The following is a 20,834-nucleotide window of genomic DNA, read 5'->3' as shown; positions in this document are numbered from 1 at the left end:
CATGCAAACGGAAATCAAAAGAAAGCTGGAGTAGCTATACTCATATCAGATAAAATAGACTTTAAAATAAAGAATGTTACAAGACACAAGGAAGGACACTACATAATGATCAAGGGATCAATCCAAGAAGAAGATATAACAATTATAAATATATATGCACCCAACATAGGAGCACCTCAATACATAAGGCAACTGCTAACAGCTATAAAAGAGGAAATCGACAGTAACACAATAATAGTGGGGGACTTTAACACCTCACTTACACCAATGGACAGATCATCCAAAATGAAAATAAATAAGGAAACAGAAGCTTTAAATGACACAATAGACCAGATAGATTTAATTGATATTTATAGGACATTCCATCCAAAAACAGCAGATTACACATTCTTCTCAAGTGCGCACGGAACATTCTCCAGGATAGATCACATCTTGGGTCACAAATCAAGCCTCAGTAAATTTAAGAAAATTGAAATCATATCAAGCATCTTTTCTGACCACAACGCTATGAGATTAGAAATGAATTACAGGGAAAAAAACGTAAAAAAGACAAACACATGGAGGCTAAACAATACGTTACTAAATAACCAAGACATCACTGAAGAAATCAAAGAGGAAATCAAAAAATACCTAGAGACAAATGACAATGAAAACACGACGACCCAAAACCTATGGGATGCAGCAAAAGCAGTTCTAAGAGGGAAGTTTATAGCTATACAAGCCTACCTAAAGAAACAAGAAAAATCTCAAGTAAACAATCTAACCTTACACCTAAAGAAACTAGAGAAAGAAGAACAAACAAAACCCAAAGTTAGCAGAAGGAAAGAAATCATAAAGATCAGAGCAGAAATAAATGAAATAGAAACAAAGAAAACAATAGCAAAGATCAATAAAACTAAAAGTTGGTTCTTTGAGAAGATAAACAAAATTGATAAGCCATTAGCCAGACTCATCAAGAAAAAGAGGGAGAAGACTCAAATCAATAAAATCAGAAATGAAAAAGGAGAAGTTACAACACACACCGCAGAAATACAAAGCATCCTAAGAGACTACTACAAGCAACTTTATGCCAATAAAATGGACAACCTGGAAGAAATGGACAAATTTTTAGAAAGCTATAACCTTCCAAGACTGAACCAGGAAGAAACAGAAAATATGAACAGACCAATCACAAGTAATGAAATTGAAACTGTGATTAAAAATCTTCCAACAAACAAAAGCCCAGGACCAGATGGCTTCACAGGTGAATTCTATCAAACATTTAGAGAAGCGCTAACACCCATCCTTCTCAAACTCTTCCAAAAAATTGCAGAGGAAGGAACACTCCCAAACTCATTCTATGAGACCACCATCACCCTGATACCAAAACCAGACAAAGATACTACAAAAAAAGAAAATTACAGACCAATATCACTGACGAATATAGATGCAAAAATCCTCAACAAAACACTAGCAAACAGAATCCAACAACACATTAAAAGGATCATACACCATGATCAAGTGGGATTTATCCCAGGGATGCAAGGATTCTTCAATATACGCAAATCAATCAATGTGATACACCATATTAACAAATTGAAGAATAAAAACCATATGATCATCTCAATAGATGCAGAAAAAGCTTTTGACAAAATTCAACACCCATTTATGATAAAAACTCTCCAGAAAGTGGGCATAGAGGGAACCTACCTCAACATAATAAAGGCCATATATGACAAACCCACAGCAAACATCATTCTCAATGGTGAAAAACTGAAAGCATTTCCTCTAAGATCAGGAACGAGACAAGGATGTCCACTCTCACCACTATTATTCAACATAGTTCTGGAAGTCATAGCCATGGCAATCAGAGAAGAAAAAGAAATAAAAGGAATCCAAATTGGAAAAGAAGTAAAACTGTCACTGTTTGAGGATGACATGATACTATACATAGAGAATCCTAAAACTGCCACCAGAAAACTGCTAGAGCTAATTAATGAATATGGTAAAGTTGCAGGATACAAAATGAATGCACAGAAATCTCTTGCATTCCTATACACTAATGATGAAAAATCTGAAAGAGAAATTATGGAAACACTCCCATTTACCATTGCAACAAAAAGAATAAAATACCTAGGAATAAACCTACCTAGGCTGACCAAAGACCTGTATGCAGAAAACTATAAGACACTGATGAAAGAAATTAAAGATGACACCAACAGATGGAGAGATATACCATGTTCTTGGATTGGAAGAATCAACATTGTGAAAATGAGTATACTACCCAAAGCAATCTACAGATTCAATGCAACCCCTATCAAATTACCAATGGCATTTTTTACGGAGCTAGAACAAATCATCTTAAAATTTGTATGGAGACACAAAAGACCCCGAATAGCCAAAGCAGTCTTGAGGGAAAAAAATGGAGCTGGAGGAATCAGACTCCCTGACTTCAGACTATACTACAAAGCTACAGTAATCAAGACAATATGGTACTGGCACAAAAACAGAAACATAGATCAATGGAACAAGATAGAAAGCCCAGAGATTAACCCACGCACCTATGGTCAACTAATCTATGACAAAGGAGGCAAAGATATACAATGGAGAAAAGACAGTCTCTTCAATAAGTGGTGCTGGGAAAACTGGACAGCTACATGTAAAAGAATGAAATTAGAATACTCCCTAACACCATACACAAAAATAAACTCAAAATGGATTAGAGACCTAAATATAAGACTGGACACTATAAAACTCTTAGAGGAAAACATAGGAAGAACACTCTTTGACATAAATCACAGCAAGATCTTTTTTGATCCACCTCCTAGAGTAATGGAAATAAAAACAAAAATAAACAAGTGGGACCTAATGAAACTTCAAAGCTTTTACACAGCAAAGGAAACAAGACGAAAAGACAACCCTCAGAATGGGAGAAAATATTTGCAAATGAATCAACGGACAAAGGATTAATCTCCAAAATATATAAACAGCTCATTCAGCTCAATATTACAGAAACAAACACCCCAATCCAAAAATGGGCAGAAGACCTAAATAGACATTTCTCCAAAGAAGACATACAGACGGCCACGAAGCACATGAAAAGATGCTCAACATCACTAATTATTAGAGAAATGCAGATCAAAACTACAATGAGGTATCACCTCACTCCTGTTAGAATGGGCATCATCAGAAAATCTACAAACAACAAATGCTGGAGAGGGTGTGGAGAAAAGGGAACCCTCTTGCACTGTTGGTGGGAATGTAAATTGATACAGCCACTATGGAGAACAATATGGAGGTTCCTTAAAAAACTAAAAATAGAATTACCATATGACCCAGCAATCCCACTACTGGGCATATACCCAGAGAAAACCGTAATTCCAAAAGACACATGCACCCGAATGTTCATTGCAGCACTATTTACAATAGCCAGGTCATGGAAGCAACCTAAATGCCCATCAACATACGAATGGATAAAGAAGTTGTGGTACATATATACAATGGAATATTACTCAGCCATAAAAAGGAATGAAATTGAGTCATTTGTTGAGACGTGGATGGATCTAGAGACTGTCATACAGAGTGAAGTAAGTCAGAAAGAGAAAAACAAATATCGTATATTAATGCATGTATGTGGAACCTAGAAAAATGGTACAGATGAGCCGGTTTGCAGGGCAGAAGTTGAGACACAGATGTAGAGAATGGACATATGGACACCAAGGGGAGAAAACTGCGGTGGGGTGGGGATGGTGGTGTGCTGAATTGGGCGATTGGGATTGACATGTATACACTGATGTGTATAAAATTGATGCCTAATAAGAACCTGCAGTATAAAAAAACAAACAAACAAAACAACTAATACTAAACTTTCATTGGGTTATTTGTATGGAAATATGTTAATATAAATGTTTCAGACATTACATGAAATTTCTAAAAATCTTATATTTGTATTTGTATGGAAATATGTATGGAAATATGTTAATATAAATGTTTCAGACATTACATGAAAAAAAAAAAGAAGTGTATATGAAGGAATGAAAATTCAATCACTCCAGCAAATACAGGAAGAGAAAAAAATGAAATAAAGACTACAATTGAAACACCACAAGAACAAAACTGTCCAAAGAATATTAAGCCACCAACAAAGAAGAAATACAGATATTCAATAAATTTTTAAAATTTCAACTAGTAATAAAAGGAGAAATTAAGATGAAATGCTGTCTTATCTATTAAAGTGGGAATTATTAACAATACCACCCAGCAGGGGTCCCCAAGCCCTGGGCATGGACCAGTGCTGGTCCACAGCCTGTTACAAACCTGGGCCGCACAGCAGGACGTGAGCAGCGGGCGAGCGGGCAAAGCTTCATCTGCCGCTCCCCATCGCTCTCCATCGCTCGCATTACCGCCTGAACCATCCCTCGCTCCCCCCCACCCCGCCACCGCCAACCCGCTTCCGTGGAAAAACTGTCTTCCATGAAACCGGTCCCTGGTGCCAAAATAGGTTGGGGACCGCTGCTACCCAGCATTAGTGAAGGTTAAGACAAGTTGGTATTCATTTGCTGGTAATCAGAAGTGTAAGGAGGTATAACCATTCTGAGGATTAACTTTGTAATATATACCAAGAACCTTTAAATACAGCAATTCCATTTCTAGGAATTCTACTTCTAAAAAATATACACTACGGAAATAATCAGAGAGGTGCCTGAATTCAGGTATTAGAATGCTAAGATTCTCACTCTTCCTGCCTCCCTCCCTCCCTCATATGTGTGTATAACATTTTAAATGTAATATATGTTCATCATAAAACATTCAGAATACTTACAAATGTATAAAGTAGTAACTAAAAGCCCTTTCTCGTTCCATAATTATGTGTGTTTACAACCTGTAGTTTCAAGCAAAAATGGGATCGGACTAAACTTGATTTCTTCATTTAATCAATAAAGGAAATGGAATTCATTTAATAAAGAAAGGCAATTTCTAATGTTAGGATACACAGACCCACAGAACTCTTTCATCAGGGTGACTCTGCCTACACAGATTCACTGCTGAGCCAGTCTTTTGCTTGGAGGGCAGAGCTGAGAGTTAGTCTGGCAGCAGCTAGAAACAGGTGAGCTCAGGGAGAGTAGAGAGTGTAGCTCTCTAAATAAGGGGTCCATAGCTATGCTTTCACTCCAGCAGTGAATAGATGAAGCAGGCACTGGAGTCAATCCAAGTTAGAAGGCCACTGAGACCCCCTTCTTGGTCTCTGACACTCATACTGCTTCCTAGCGGGTCCAGGGCTGGAGGGGCAGATCTGTCGAGGGGTGAACAGCTTTTGCAGGGCAGCAGCAAAACAGCACCCACAAATGTAGAAAATCCGATTTCCACTGATGATAGCTTGGAACTGTGTTTATGATACACTGTTAAGTGAAAAAAAAATTATAAAACAATATGATCCCAAGTTGTGAAGAGTGGTCATTTCTGGGTTGTAACATTTGCATTCATTCTACTTTTTTTTAATGATTTTCTTGAATTTCCCAAGGGTAGTACACAGATGTATTGCTTGATAGCTGCTCAGAGCAGTGCTTGACACAAAGCAGACAGCAATAAACACATGTCGAATGAATGAATGGCTTGCTTTTGTAGTCAGGGAAAAGACTGGATTTTATGCCAAAGCAATAAAACACCATTCTGAAGGGAAGTTGCCCAGGAATCAGCATAAAGTGAAAACATGCAAGATTTGTTCTGTGATAGGGTATAAATTACAAATATTTCATTATTTAAAAAAATATTGAAAATAAAAAGCTATGAGGGTGAAACAAGCCAGGACACACAGCTGGTGCATCTAGAGCAAGGGTCGTCTGCGTTCCCAACTCCTTTCTCCAACATCCCCACGCTGATTGCCTGATGGCCTTGGTGGGGTGTCTCTGTGCTCCCGCAGTCCTGATTCCTTTGGTCCTAACATTATCACTCTATAGTCCTAACACAAGTTAGGGCTTCCCTGGTGGCGCAGTGGTTAAGAATCCGCCTGCCAATGCAGGGGACACAGGTTTGAGCTCTGGTCTGGGAAGATCCCACATGCTGCGGAGCAACTAAGCCCGTGCGCCACAACTACTGAGCCTGTGCTCCAGAGCCCTTGAGCCACAACTCCTGAAGCCCACGTGCCACAGCCCGTGCTCCGCAACAAGAGAAGCCACCACAATGAGAAGCCTGCGCACCACAACGAAGAGTAGCCCCCACTCACCGCAACTAGAGAAAGCCCACGCATAGCAACGAAGACCCAACTCAGCCAAAAATAAATAAATTATAGTCATAAGTTAAACATATGATAATAGCTTTCATTGATTAATGTCACTTTGTGTGTCACTATGTCCTAGGAATCCTGCTATTTTATATTACCTTATTTAATCTTTTCAAGAATCTTGTGAGGTAGGTTGTATTACCTCCTTTTCATAATGAGGAACTGAAGCCACGAGAGGTTACCTAACCTGCCCAGGAGGAGGTGAGGCTGGGAGCCAGGCACCCCTGCATGTCACCATCCTCCCAGCCCCCGCTGCTGGCTCACGTGGCCCCTTGGAGCTCCTAGCATTCGCTGACCTGATGGCTGACTCATCTCAGATCCCAAGTCCAGCCCAGCACCTGGCACAGACAGGATAAGGGCATGTCTGTTAAATTCCATGGGAACTTCCCTCAGGAAGCTGAGGCCCAGAGAGGGCCAGTGAGCAGAAAACATCACGAAGCCCAGGACTACTTCAGGTCCAGCTCAAGGGGCTCAGTGAGCGGGACCCTGACCTGGTTCCCACTTCTGAGTGCAGAGAAGGGTTGGAAGGAGGAAGAGGTGTGCGCAGTGTGTGTGTGTGAGTGTGCACACGTGCCCGTCCATGTGATGCCTCCAGCAATGCAGTAGCCTGTGTGCTGGGGTGTCTGATTCTGGGCCAGCCCTGGCCTGCCTTTGTGAATCCCATCAATCCTCTAACACACAGCCTCCCCACAGTCCTGCCTTGGGGTCGGAGGTAGATGTAATAGTGTGCTCAGGCTGGCTTGTACCAGCTTGGGACTGTCACATTATCAGGAATTTTGCAAGCCGGTTGTTAAACACCACCATTGGTAAAAATTAAATTATATAAATGTATAATTAAATAAGTTATTTAAAAGGAAGGTAGTAAAGCCTCAAAACCCATCACTTCCTAATTATTTTGCTACGTTTTGCTATGATTTATTCTCTAGAGGTTATTTACATCTGTTATATCTGCACCATGAAAACTCTATGTTATGGTCTGTGCCACTACCGTGCCTCTCTTCACATCTCCATGTCAGCAACATCATGTTGTTAGCTTGAAATTAGCCATGCTGGGAATATTTATACCAGGGAAATGGGTGAACACTACAAAACAGGCTTTGATTTACTGTTCTGCAGACTGTCTAGAAAGTGACAGAGAAAATGTTAACAAGGCAGATTAAATTTAAACATATGTTTGTAGCCATTACATTGTGAATAGCAAAAAAAAAAAAAAAACTCTTATCCCATTCATCCAAAAAATAGTTTCTGGCAACTGACATTGACAAATGAGTGAAGTTCTGACTTATACTTTGTCTCCATTGTTTCACATTTGTGTTACTCATTAATGTCAATAAAAATATCAACCAACATTCATGTCGAAAATATCCTCACGGGTCAATGGCAGGTTGGCTACAGACACAAGAATTTGGCAAAAATCGATGAAAGCATTCTTTGAGATTTAATTGGCTCTGTGCAATCTGCAAGAAAGATCATTGTATATTTTATTATCTGTAAATTTTGTGTGATAATCTATTCTAACAGTACAATTCATATTAAGCTTATGTACCTATATGCATACTTTTTTCAGGGAGCCAGTTACTACACATTTCCTGGCACAGCACTGGGCAGATGGGACACTAGTTCTGGGAGTGGTCAGGAATAATGAGGATGGCTGAGTTTGGAGACCTAGGTCAACATAAACTATGCTTTAGGGGAAAGACAAGTTTAGCAGAGAGAACACAGGAGGGGGCCAGTGCCCACCCTACCCTCTTCTCCCAAAGCTCTGCAAAATGAGGAGGTTGGACCAGATCAGTGTTTATAAGTTTTTTGACTACAAGTCAAATATACATTATAGCCATGACCCAGTTCAGATACATGTATGCAAAACAAATTTTCATAAAACAATACCATTAATATGATCTCTGGTAACTTTAATGCAATTCAATTTTATTCATTTTGTTCTTTTCCATCCCATTTTGTAAAATGCTGGCCGTAAACACGAAATTAATTTTACAACCCACTAATGGGTGTCAACCAGCTGCTTGGAAAAAAAAGACTTGACCATGAGGTGACTGCTAGGGTAGGGGCTGTGCACCCCTGAAGGCCTCTGACGCCTGACACCTTCAGCAAGTATTGGTCTTCGCACTGCAGGGTTCCCGAATACCAGGCCTTGTTCTGATGGATAGACAGCAGGTAAGGTCATTTGGAAACTCTTTAGCTCAGGCCCTATCACTTGTCTGGAACTGTTACACCAGCCTCTTTGCTCATCCCCCTGAGGCCGGAGTCACCTGGAAAGGACACTCCACCCTCCCCCAGACTTAGCCTGCGGTGCTCTCTGGTGCTCATCACTTCTGCTTCCTGCTACAGGTGCATTTTTCATGCTTAATCTCTCACTTTCAGACTGGGCTTTTCATCAGCAAGAAACATGCTTCATTCCACTTTGAACTCCTACCATCCCCCACCCCACCCCACCCCCAGCTTCTGACTAGGGACAAGGTACATAACAAATCCAAGCAAGTGCTGAATGAATGAGTGAAGAGGGGAGAAGGAAGGGGAGGAAGGTGGGCGGGAGAGAGGGAAACATCTGTGTACTCTGCGTGCTGGGCAAGCACACGGCTGAGCTGCACCCTGTCCACACCCGTGATGTGAGACACTCCGGTCCACCCCTGGCCACGGACTCACAGACTCCTGCCTGGTCACTCAAACGCTCTGGAACCCAAGGCCATGGGCAGTTTGAATGCCCCCAGGACCTGCCTCCAGCCCTCCACACATGGGCAACCACGAAGCCTCATCTGGGCACCTCCAGTGGTGGGAATCCTCCAAGTTGTCCCTTCCATCTCACCGAGTAAGGGGGGCCAGAGGGAAAAGTGCTGGACCTGGGAGTGAGCCCCACTCCACCAATCATTAGCTGTGTGCCCGTAGAGGGGCCCTGCCCCTCTCTGGGCCTTACTATTCTCATCCTGAAAATGGATCTAATACTCCCTTACAGGCTGCCGTGAGGATTAGATACAATGAGAGTCCAGTGCTCAGTCAGTATTGATCTTTCCCATCCATTCCCTGCTTTTGGACCAAAGAAAAGGATTTTCTTTCATTGGGTTGAAAGGGGACTCTCACTGGCTGTTTCTACCTCCTCAGATGCCAGACTCCATCTGTTCCTCTGCCCCTGCAGCATCTGGGGTCAGCCCTCTCCAGACTGAGCGCCTCCCCAGCCCCAATCCAGTGCACGTCATGGGCAGCTGGCCTGGCATCCCTGGCCTCCTGCTAGGTGAGGGGGTGTCCGGGACTCCCCTGCCCTGGGCCCCTGACCACACAGTGGACTGAAGTCCTTCAGCTGGTTAACCAGTAGCCAGAGCGCTGCACATACCTGGCCCTGTGACCAGTGTCCTGCTCCACACTGCAGGCAGGGGGGCCCAGAGCACCCTTGCCCAGATTGGCCCCGCTGTCCTCCAGAGCCACCAGCTTCCTCTGAGGCGCTCACATAAAGGTGCCTGGCCAGGAAAAACCATTTTGAGGCCACCCAGTTCTGCTGCTAAGTGCTGTGGCTCCTTAGGCTCAGGGGGCCCCGTGGTCTCAGTTTGGTCACTTGTAAACTGAGAAGGTTGGACTGCTTGGGACTCAGCCCACAGTCACAGCAGTCAGCCCACTGTGTGGAAAAGTCTTTTCATGTGTCTGTGTCCCCCACTGGATGGGGAGATCCTAGGGGGCAGGTGCCTTCCTCATTCTTCTCATGTGCACAGCTCCTGGCCCAACATGTGGCAACAGCAGGTGCCCACTAATGTTTCCTAAATGGATGGATGGAAAGCTAATGTTTCTCAAGGGCCTACTGTGCACCAAGCTATACCTTAAGGGTTATGCTTTTATTAACTAATTTCAGCTTCACGACAGGCCTGTGAGAGGTACTATCATCACCCCATTTCACAGACGAGAAAACTGAGGCTCCAGAAGATGAGGAAACTCGTCCAAGCTCACCCAGCCAGTGAGCAGTGGAGCCAGGACTTGAACCCTGGCAACGTGGATGACCACGTAAGTAATTGCCAGCTGTCACCCTCCATGACTCCTCAATGAATTTTTCTGTTCCTACGGCCAGGGCAGCGTGAGTTCTTTCAGCACAAAGACATGAGAATTGCGGGGGCTTGTGAAGATTTGAGAGTGGATGTGTGTGCAGGTCATTGGTGCACGCACAGCTTTAAGAATGGTGTGGGGGGCCTCCCTGGTGGCGCAGTGGTTGAGAATCTGCCTGCCAATGCAGGGGACACGGGTTCGAGCCCTGGTCTGGGAAGATCCCACATGCCGCGGAGCAACTAGGCCCGTGAGCCACAACTACTGAGCCTGCGCGTCTGGAGCCTGTGCTCTGCAACAAGAGAGGCCGTGACAGTGAGAGGCCCGCGCACCGCGATGAAGAGTGGCCCCCGCTTGCCGCAACTAGAGAAAGCCCTCCCACAGAAACGAAGACCCAACATAGCAAGCAAGCAATCAATCAATAAATAAATCTTTAAAAAAAAAAAAAAAAAGAATGGTGTGGGGGAAAGCAAACTCCCTCAAGATGAAATCCATGAGGAAATGACAGGCTGTCTGAGGAGGGGGAGTGGGCAGGGGTGTCCAGGGGACTGCCCATGTGTTGACAATTGTTGGAGCTGGGTGATGGGAATAGGGGGTTCTTTATATTATTCTCTCTTCTCTTGTATAAATATGTACACATCCATAATAAAAAGTTTAAAATAAAATAAAGTCCACGACTATCACAAAACCCACATACGCTGCCACCTTGCTGACGGTCCCTTCTGTTTTCTTCCCAGCTCCTCTATCCCCCTCAGGCTTGCCTCTGACAGCCTTCCCAGAAAGTTCCATGTGTCTTTCTGTGCTTCTCTCTCTTATTGCCTATTGGTTTGTCCCTGTCTGTCACTTTCAGTGACTCTCTGAGAATCAGGGGAAGTTCTATAATGAAACACACATTGATACCCTTTTTTGATTCCATTTTTTCCCCAGGGCCTCTGTCTTCTCTGTGTGTCCAAATCTGTTTTCTGCTTCTTTGCCTTGACTACTCCCACCCATTTGGACCTTGCTTTAGAGGTAGGAATTCTCGGCTCTGGTTGGTAACCTCCACCAGACAGTGTGTATAGGTGGGTTTTCATGCCTATGTGGGTCCTCAGATCTGCCCAGAGGAAAAGCCTGGGATTTGGAGTCAGAGACCTTGCGACCTGGGGTGAACCATTTCTCCTCCTGAAGTCTTGGTTGCTTCATCTGTAGAATGGGTGTGATCTACTTCCCTAGATCATTAGAGAATGGGTATGAATGGTACTTTGTTAACTGGGAAGCACCATGCTTGCTGGTTCTCAGGCCTGCTTCCACCTTCCCTACAACTCCCTCCTACAGACGTTATTCCACGAGGTGGGAGTGGAGGATTCCAAGCAGCAGCCTGGCCCCCAGCAGACCCTGGGGCCCCTCCCGGGGGATGGGGGGGCGGACACTGGCGTTACGGAGAGACACAGGAGCCACAGTACCAAAGAGCTGGACACCCTGGCTGGGTGCCTTGGCTCCAGCACCACCTGATTAACTGACTCAGAGAGACAGAATCAGCTCAGTCAAGTTGGGAACAGAGCTCTCCCCCAGGGCACAGGGGCTGCGAGAACTTCCCCTGTTCTGAGCAGGGCACTGCGGGAAATACCAGTGCTTTACAGTTTATAAAGCACTCTCATCCCCAAGGTCTCACTGGATCCTCGGAGAGCACAGGTCAGAGGGAGCCTGTCACTTGTCCACAGTGGGACTCAAACACAGGTGCTAATTTTTTTTTTTTTTTTGCACTGCTCGGCATGTGGGATCTTAGTTCCCGGACCAGGGATCCAACCCGCGCCCCCTGCGTTGGAAGGGTGGAGTCTTAACCACTGGACCACCAGGGAAGTCCCCACAGGTGCTAATTTTAAGATGAGATATTGATTGACCTTTTGTGTCTGGCCTGTCTTTATTCCATCTTCTCCCAGGGCCTCTCTGTTTACTCCTCTGTGTGTCCAGATCTCTGTTTATTTTCCTTTGCCTTGACCTTGCCCATTCATTTTGAGCTTACTGTACTGAGAGGAATGGTCTGCACCTGGTAGGTACCCTCCTTTCGGAGGGAGTGTATGGGAGTGTTTTCACGCCTATCTGACAACTTCAGACAGAGTTACCATGCAAAAAATTGGTGATTGAAGAAGGCAAAAGCCCATTTTCTGCTCCCTACCATTCTTAACTGTCCAATAAAGCAACATTCATTTTCATTTCTTCTCACTTAATAAATTAACAATAATAGCTATCGTTCATTGAAGGTTTATCACATGCTGGACATTGGGCTATGTATGGTCTTTACAGTTATTATCTCAGTCTTTTCACAACCTATGCAGCATGGACTATTATTCCAACTTCAAGGATAAAGCTTTAGAGAGGTGAAGTAAATGCAGATCTTCTCAATTACAAAGCCCTTTTACCTCTACTTTCAGAAGATCCTACCAAACTAAGAGAGGAGTTGGAAAGATCAGTGACCATTCACAGCCCCACTCACAGGGACTTAGATTGGCTGTTAAGGGGTATTCTTCCCACCCATGATTATACCGTAGTTATCAGACAAGCCAGGCGGGCCCCTGGGAAAAACCCCCCTCACAGAGGAATCAGACAGCCAGAATTTCTCCCAGGCCCTCCTACAAGTGACTCAGAAATGGTTCAATAGAGGCTGATGTTCAGAGGCTGATAGAGCAATTGTAGAGGCTTTCCCCCCTAAGGTGAATTGGTCCAAGGTTGAATATGCACTCAGAAATAAGGCCTTTGTTTAAAACACTTTAGACTTTTTCAGTCTATTAAGCCCTGAAGCTCTCTAATGTAGAAATCTTTTGATCTCCATCTTAGTAGGAAATCACCCTTATACAAAGCAGCAAGTTTAGTTGGATGGGTGGGTCAGTCTCTTGATATTCAGGTTACAGCCCAATTCTCTGAAACAGAAAACAATTGTCTTTGTCTTGCAAATCTCTACAAAACCAGAAATGTGGCTCTAGAAACAATTCAAAGTCCACCTAGCCTTATTAATCCCCAAATCTCCCCTTTTCATCTTAAAATGCTTGTAGATATTGGGATTTCAGAAACAGAGTTGTACTGCACTTAAGAAAAAGAAGGACAATTTTAAATAGTAATTACTCTAGACCTCTAATAATAGGCAAATATACCCCAAAACTCCTTGGAGAAAACTTGAGTACTTTCTCTGTGCCTTCTTGATGTAGATTTTCTACATTCATCTTCTCTGGGACCTAAGAACCATTCTTTGAAAAGCAAACTTTAGGGAGAAGTTTCTCATCAGAAGCAGAAGAGAAGGAACTATGTGGAAATCGGACTAATGAAAACTCTTAAATGTCCTCCCACAAATGTTAGTAAAAAGCTTTAGCCATCTGAGCAGGTGACAACTGCCAAAACAAAGTTTGAATCCAACTGGTCTTTCATAAGCTAGTGAGTTTTGTATTATTGTATGTGTCTCATGGCTAAAATTTTAGAACAATAGTTATAAGGTCTTGTTTGCATCTGTCTGTATGTTTATGTATGTTTATACATGTATGTTGTAGAGATGTGATATTTCTCTACCTCCAGATGGTATTGTCGAAATTAATGTATAAAGAGCTCTATTTATTTGGGTTGAAGGACATGTGTTTGTAAGGATTGGGTATTCTAAAACTCTCATAAATACATAGATAACATTATCTCTGTTGCAAAATTGGTCAGCAAGGAAAATAGCTTGGGATGATGCCTGACTTTGTCTAATGTCTCGTTAGGTTTTTGTGAATAGTCTAAACATAATTGTTGGGAGGAAGTGATGTAGATAGATGTAAGTGGGATAAGAGTTTTTAGGTGAACTTTCCAGCAATAAATATGTGTATGGTATTCTAATCAAAAATAGCTACTAAAATCTTTTTGGTAACTTGAAACCTTAAAGTTTTGCTAAGCTAAGTTAAATAATGGAATCTCACTGAATATCTAGATCATTTCCAAATAAGATGAAACAGTGAAACATTAACTACTGAACATAGGTTTACTGACTCTTATCTTCTTATTACAGAGAAACTAAAGATATTTGGGTTTATTAGTAAATGTATTTTGTGCCACATTGAAAGATTGTACTATGAAAAAGTGTATGCTTCAAAATTATGAAGTGTATTCATAAATTTGCCAGTCTACGGAATTCTGGTGTAACAGTTCACAAGTGCTCACTTCTTAGTTTTCACTAGAAGTTAAGGTTGCTAAGGGTTAAGAATTCTAATTAATATATGTAATTAAAGCTACCAGAAATAATATGGGAAACAACTCTGTATGCAAGAAAAGTAAGATATATTTTTACCTAAGAAAAGATATGATGTATGGAGATGCATTTCTGTTGAAGGAAATGAAAGTGATTTTGTCCTAAAGTAAAGCTGGTTATTTCAGAATGGGAAGATGGAAAATAAAGGATAAACTAAATGTATATAGAAAGTTGAAGGGGGAGAGAAAGAGAATTTTACGTTGTGTAATCAAGCTGGCTAAAATTGAATTGTTATTATAAGGGTATTTAAAATAAGCCTTAATATCAATAGTGTACTTATATAAAACTGTAACTTGATTTTCTTTCATCTGTTAAAAGGACAAAGAACTATTGGACTATTGGTCTTCTCCTGATAAGAAGTTGTGAAAGGTTTTTCTTTACCTCTTAAGTTATCTGCCTAGAAAGCAAAGATTCGGTGTTTTATCAAAATAATTTCCTGTGCTTCATGTTGTCTTAATCAGGTCTTTGATTATTTAAGAGAACTGAATCATCTCAATATTAAAAGAGATAAGTTTTGCTCACAACTGTGTAACAATCTCTATTTGCCTTTAAAATCTTTTATTGTCGCTTTGGTTAAATAGACAACTATGTGTTGTTTCATAGTGTGATCCTTATTTAGTCAAGTGTCCAAACTTTTTGATATTTTTGACAAACTTCGCCAAATCAAACTCTAACTAAAGTCTTTTTGACATGGAAGTAATATTGGGATTTTCCAGAGGGCCCCTGGAACAACTCAAAAGATTTTTTCTCCTTAAAAACAGAGAGATAGAGGCTTACTGATATGTGAAATTACATGGGAAGCGTTGTCAAATAAGATGTAATACTAAGCCTTCTTTATGTTGTATTTTTATAGGTATATAAGCATTCCAGAAATTGTATGAAATTCCTAAACTTCTGAAATGTCTGGTATAATGTTAATCAGTCATAATTCTAGTAATTACCTTAATAATAACTAGAATGTTGTCTGTTACAGAGATAACCAAATTTCTTTGTCAATCGCATTGTAATGAACTCTAATCAGATCTTTAACCATGGCCATTTTTAAGTCTTTGTCATTTACAGAAGTTACTGTTTTACTCTGATGCTTTTGCAGAAGTGTTTGCAAGTGTGCTTCGTCTTCAAGGAGATTCATGGAAAGGACTCTGGCAAGCACAGATTTCTGATAACTTTAAGATCATAAAACTGAACTGAGTAAGAATCTCCAGAACTGATGAAAAAACTGGATTCAAGCAGAACAAGAATTAATAACAGACTGAACGAACTGAGGAGGATGATTATAATTTTTATGACTTTTTGTCTGAAACACTGTTGGTTCTTTAATGTTTTGTTTTTCCAGATTAAGTTCTTTAATATTAAGGAAACTTTTTCTCTTAAGCTACCTATGACTTAGAGCAATTTGATAAAGTGTACCTTCGTGAATAAGGATGAAACAATTACTTTTTCTCCCTACCTGATCCCTCCAGAATTTGGAAACTTAGTGAATGTTCTTTATGACAAAATATTTATTTGCCTAAGTTAATAAGAATCTATTCTTCTTGTAACAGGACACAATTGGAAACATTTGTTATATTATCAAAGCTTTGGTTGGAATGTCAGATTTGAGAAGATTCATAGAATCAGATATGACAAGACAGTTTTAAATAATTAAGGCTGAGTTTATAGAGTCAATAAATCCCCTTGGAAAAACAGCCTGGTACCTTGCTTTCAGGGTTCCTGACAGTCTTACCAGGTTAGTAAGGAAAGTCCCTTCCTGGCAGGTACAGGATACTTGGGGGACCTCAAGAAGAGAGGAATCAACCCAAATCTATAAGCATTAAGGCAAAGTCTGATGGAAAGTCTTTGGCTTGGCTTCCTGACCTCTAGATGCTTTTAAAAGTTCAATCTGAAATTCTTTACGAAAAGCCAGCAAAGAATATTTAAAAGACCCTACATGGTCAATTGCTATTCTTGCTGCGCTTGTACAAATAATCGGGTCAAGTTTATTGAAACTAGACCTATTTTGTGAACAAATTAGTCTTCATTTGGCTATCTTTGATAGAAATAAGGGTGATTTTAGAAAAATTATGTTTCAGTAGAAACTATAATACACACTTGTAGATAAGATTCTAGTTCTGTTAATTGTCTCTGAGGTTTTGTTTTCTACCCGTAAACTGGACTGGATCCTGAATTCTAGTTTCCTCAAATATCTGGCTACAAATCTCCAAACTAATGTTTCCAATTTTCTCCCACCTTTTTGACTTGGAATCACTAAAAACAAAAGCTGCCCTTTTCCCTGAAACCCTGCAAACTGAATGTGAATGGCTTGATATAAACTTCAGAGAAATCACCATAACAGCTCATGTTTAGACATCGTTTGTGCCTGTTGCTTTGTGGGCCACTCAGAAAGCGTAACTGAACACCTGATGACATCATCAGAGACACTCAAACTGCAAAAGATGTTTCAACCCTAACATATAGAAAATCTTCTTGACTGGCTGCCTCCTGGGCTCAGAAAGTGGTTTAGAGTCTTCTCCAACCATTAAGCTTCGGTTTTCTTCTGTTTCCATAGAAATGCCTCTTAATAAATACCTGACCACTGGCACTATCTAGGCCTAACTCTGGGAGCACACCTGCGAGACCACCTCCTGAAATGAGACACAACTGTTTAACTAAACTGATCTATTCTCACTACTGAGACAGGTTCAATGAGATATCGAGCAATTTGTCAACTCAGCTTCTGGACTGTGAAACTTGTTTGAAGTTTCAAAAGTGGGATAAGGGGGGCAGAATTTGTCACCCCAAGATATGCCTCTTCAGCATAAGGATTATTTTAAGACGGTTATTTTTAAGAAACTGCAGACATAGGGGAAGCTCTGAAAATGCAGCTTTTATAGGAGACATTTACATGTATGGGGGAAATCTCTTGTTTGTAAGGGTGTCTTCCTCACTGTACCAGGAATGGTAGATAAGGTAGACAAGGTAAGATGACCTTATCTCTAGAAACTCTTATCAATGTAGAAAACAATTATTTAAATCTGCATAATGACCTTACCCTTGTTTACTGTGCTTTTCCTGATAACCTCCTATAACTAACTCCTCAACTCCAACATTTTCTTTTGTCTTTAGCTGAAGATGGTATTTAGGGTGACAGCTTCAGCCATCTGGGGGAGTTACTCTATTTTCCTGGGTATCTCCCATGTATACAGGAGTCATACACGTTATTAAATTTGTTTGTTTTTCTCCTGTTAATCTTTTTATTACAGGGATGTCTCAGTCAAGAACCTAGAAGGGTAGAGGGAAAATTATTTTTCCTTCCTCACAATAACATCCCTTGACAATCTAAACAGAGAACACTATGACACCAGAAAGTGATGGCTCTAATTTTTGTTCTATTTTTGAGTAGGCTTTTTAGTTCTGGGATCATTTTAAATGAAGTGTTTAAGTTTATATGTTTGAGTGAGAACGCTTCTAGATGGGACTGTACAGCTCTCAAAGTCCTTTCACATTCTTTTCTCAGATGATCTTCACAAAGCTGTGGGTTAGGTAGGACAGGGGTTATTACACCTGATTAATAGATGAGGAAACCAAGGCTTTAAGATCTGCTAGAAACTACAGAGCCAGGACTCAAGCCCAGGTCCTCTAACACCATATCTGCGCTCTTCCCACTCCACTCTGTGGCTCTAAACTGAAGACGAACAGAAATCTATTCACTGATCCATCGTTCCTTCCTCTGTGCCAGCTGCCTACAGATTAGGTAAACCATGCCCTCCTCCCAGTTCCATGAATCACCATAGCAAAGAAGACAGTTGCCAGGTTTCGCAAAAAACTAAAAATAGAACTACCATATGACCCAGCAATTCCACTCCTGGGTATATATCAGAAAATAACAAAAACACTAATTTGAAAAGATACATGCACCCCAATGTTCATAGCAGCACTATTCACAATAGCTAAGATACGGAAGCAACCTAAGTGTCCATCAACAGATGAATGGATTAAGAAGATGTGGAACATATGTACAATGGAATACTATTCAGCCATAAAAAGAACGAAATTTTGCCATTTGCCACAACATGGATGGATTTGGAGGGTATTCACTTAAAAATTGTGAATCATTGTACACCTGTAACTAATACTGTACCTCAACTATACATCAATTAAAATTTTTATTAAAAAAAAGGGGGAACTCCCTGGCGGTACAGTGGTTAGGACTCGGTGCTCTCACTGGCAGGGGTCCAGGTTCAATCCCTGGTCAGGGCATGGACAAAAAAAAAAAGAAGAAGAAGAATACAGTTGCCAGGAACATACAGTTGTCCAGCATGACTTGTCTCAAGCCTGACCCTGATAACTCACCTTGCGTTTGAGGAAAGCATCTTGGTAGAAAAGCACTGCCTGCAGCGCTGGTGAGCAATCTGCTTCTCTGGATTGTTCTTTGGGCTTCTCTTGCCTCTTGGTGATGACTGCTTCTGATGTTCTGACGTTCTGCCCAGTTCCCTTCACAGAACCCAAAAATAAAACCTCAGCGAAAGGCAAACATCCAGTCAAATATTTACCAGAGAAATGACAGCAAGTGGGTGGCCTCCTTCCTTGTTTGGGAACACTACTGGCTATTCTTCTGCTCTACCGCCCTTCCCATGCTTTTTCATGCAAAAGCAGGAACTGCCCTCCTAGTTCCTCTCCCCAAGACTCTTGCTGTCTCTTTTAGCCCTCACTGGCTGTGGGCACTGGCTCCTTGAGCTACTGGAGCTCTGCCCAGAAGCTGAGGCCTCTTCGGCTAGCTGTAAGAATTATTACAGGCAATAAAGCAGGACTCTGCCTCAAGGCAATAAACTAGAAAACTAGCACCACTGGCTTCAAGATTCTCCTTGGAAACAAGACACTTTGCTGGGAGAAGTGGCTGGAGACAAGTTCAAAACTGAACCCCACCCATGTGGCAGAACCGGGGCTAGCTGTCCACAAGGAATTCCTGCTCCCTTGCCATAAAGTGAAGTTGTTGCTGGCAAGGACCTGCCCAGCGAGGGGGCATACTCCCCAGCCCACCAAGGAGTCTAGGAATAAACACGGGATCAAGGCTACCAATGGGATGTGAGCAGAAGTGATGTGTGTTACTTCTGGGCTAAGACAGTTAAGAAGCAAGTGTGTTTTTTCTACCCTCTGCTTCCGCACCTGCTGGTTTAGGACTCAAAGGCCCAAAAGGAATGGGATGGGAAGGAGCCTGAGTCCCTGAATCACCATGTAGAGGAAGCTGTCCTCTACACCAACTGTCCATAAGCAAGAAATAAAGGTCTATTGTAATAAGCCAGTGAAGTGCCAGCTTATTTGTTACAGCAGCTAGTGTTGCCCTAGCTAACATAGCACAGAGTGTGGAGGACTTGTAAGCATCATATGGTCCAAGTTCTCGATTTTAAGGATAAGAAGACAGAGGCTTAAGGAAGGGAAGTACACTAAGAGGACCAGCCTTAGAAAGCCTGCCATGTCCACAGAGCTGTGCCAAGGGTGTGAGCATCCACACTGGTGCCATGCGATTCTGTGCCCCAGAGCACTGCTCATTGGACCAAAGCTGAGTGCCTGACCCAAGGGCAGCCAGTCACAAACCATATCAATCTGCCATCTGTGATGGACATTCTGTCCAACAGGCCATCTCTTTCCGGAGTCTGACCTTGAGACACAGAACAAGAACTAAACACTCATCAGTGGGACCGAGAACCAAATAACACCCAGAGAGATGCAGGAAGCTAAGGAATGGTCAAGTCCTGATCAGGGCAGAGTGTGACTCTTGCTGCTGAGAAGTGTGTTAAGATTTCCCAGTTACCAGAATGGCCCATGGATTCTAAATGGCCACGCTGTTCCCAAATGATCATCCAGAGCCAAATGCGAACTAGACCCCAGGTGTTCTTATCTGTTGATTCACTGCATCCATCAGCTGCCAGGCCAGTTAATGGCAACATCACACTCTTATCACCCATGAGTTGTCTGTGGCTCCTCCCCTTCTCTCACCTCATTCGTTCTGCCTCCTGGTGGCTCTTATCCACCCCTTGGATGTCAGAGGGCTCATTCCTCTTTTCCCTTCTGCCAGCCTGGAGTTGGTGTTCAGAATGGTGGAGCCACAACATGGAAAGAGCCTGGGTCCCTGAATCAACACTTGGGGAGACTAGGAATAGCCATTTGAGAGTTTACACAAATAAGGAATAAACTTCTATTATGTAAGAGCCATCATATGCTTTGGAGTTTGTTTGTTAGAGCAGCTAGTCCTTATCCTAATCAATACAACTTCCTTTCCATTCACACTACTACTGCCGCAGTTGTAGC

At 41.9% G+C, this 20,834-nt stretch overlaps 1 protein-coding gene across 3 annotated transcripts in view; it reads right to left on the bottom strand.

Moving 5' to 3' along the window:
* The window catches only part of LOC118896842 (stimulated by retinoic acid gene 6 protein-like), a 72,270-nt gene extending 53,275 nt beyond the window's left edge, over positions 1-18,995 (bottom strand). For all 3 annotated transcript variants that reach the window (XR_005020306.1, XM_036855315.1, XM_036855317.1), the window contains exon 1: positions 18,879-18,995. Coding sequence is in view for 2 of the 3 variants with exons in the window: in XM_036855315.1 (XP_036711210.1) it covers positions 18,879-18,898 (20 nt within the window). In the remaining variant the exon portion in view is untranslated. The remainder of the gene's footprint in view (positions 1-18,878) is intronic.
* Positions 18,996-20,834: the final 1,839 nt, after the last annotated feature.

Source organism: Balaenoptera musculus, chromosome 6 (genome assembly GCF_009873245.2).
Source record: "Balaenoptera musculus isolate JJ_BM4_2016_0621 chromosome 6, mBalMus1.pri.v3, whole genome shotgun sequence".
Classification (NCBI taxonomy): domain Eukaryota; kingdom Metazoa; phylum Chordata; class Mammalia; order Artiodactyla; family Balaenopteridae; genus Balaenoptera; species Balaenoptera musculus.
Note: the sequence above shows the minus strand (reverse complement) of the source record. Positions and strands in the feature narration are given on the sequence as shown.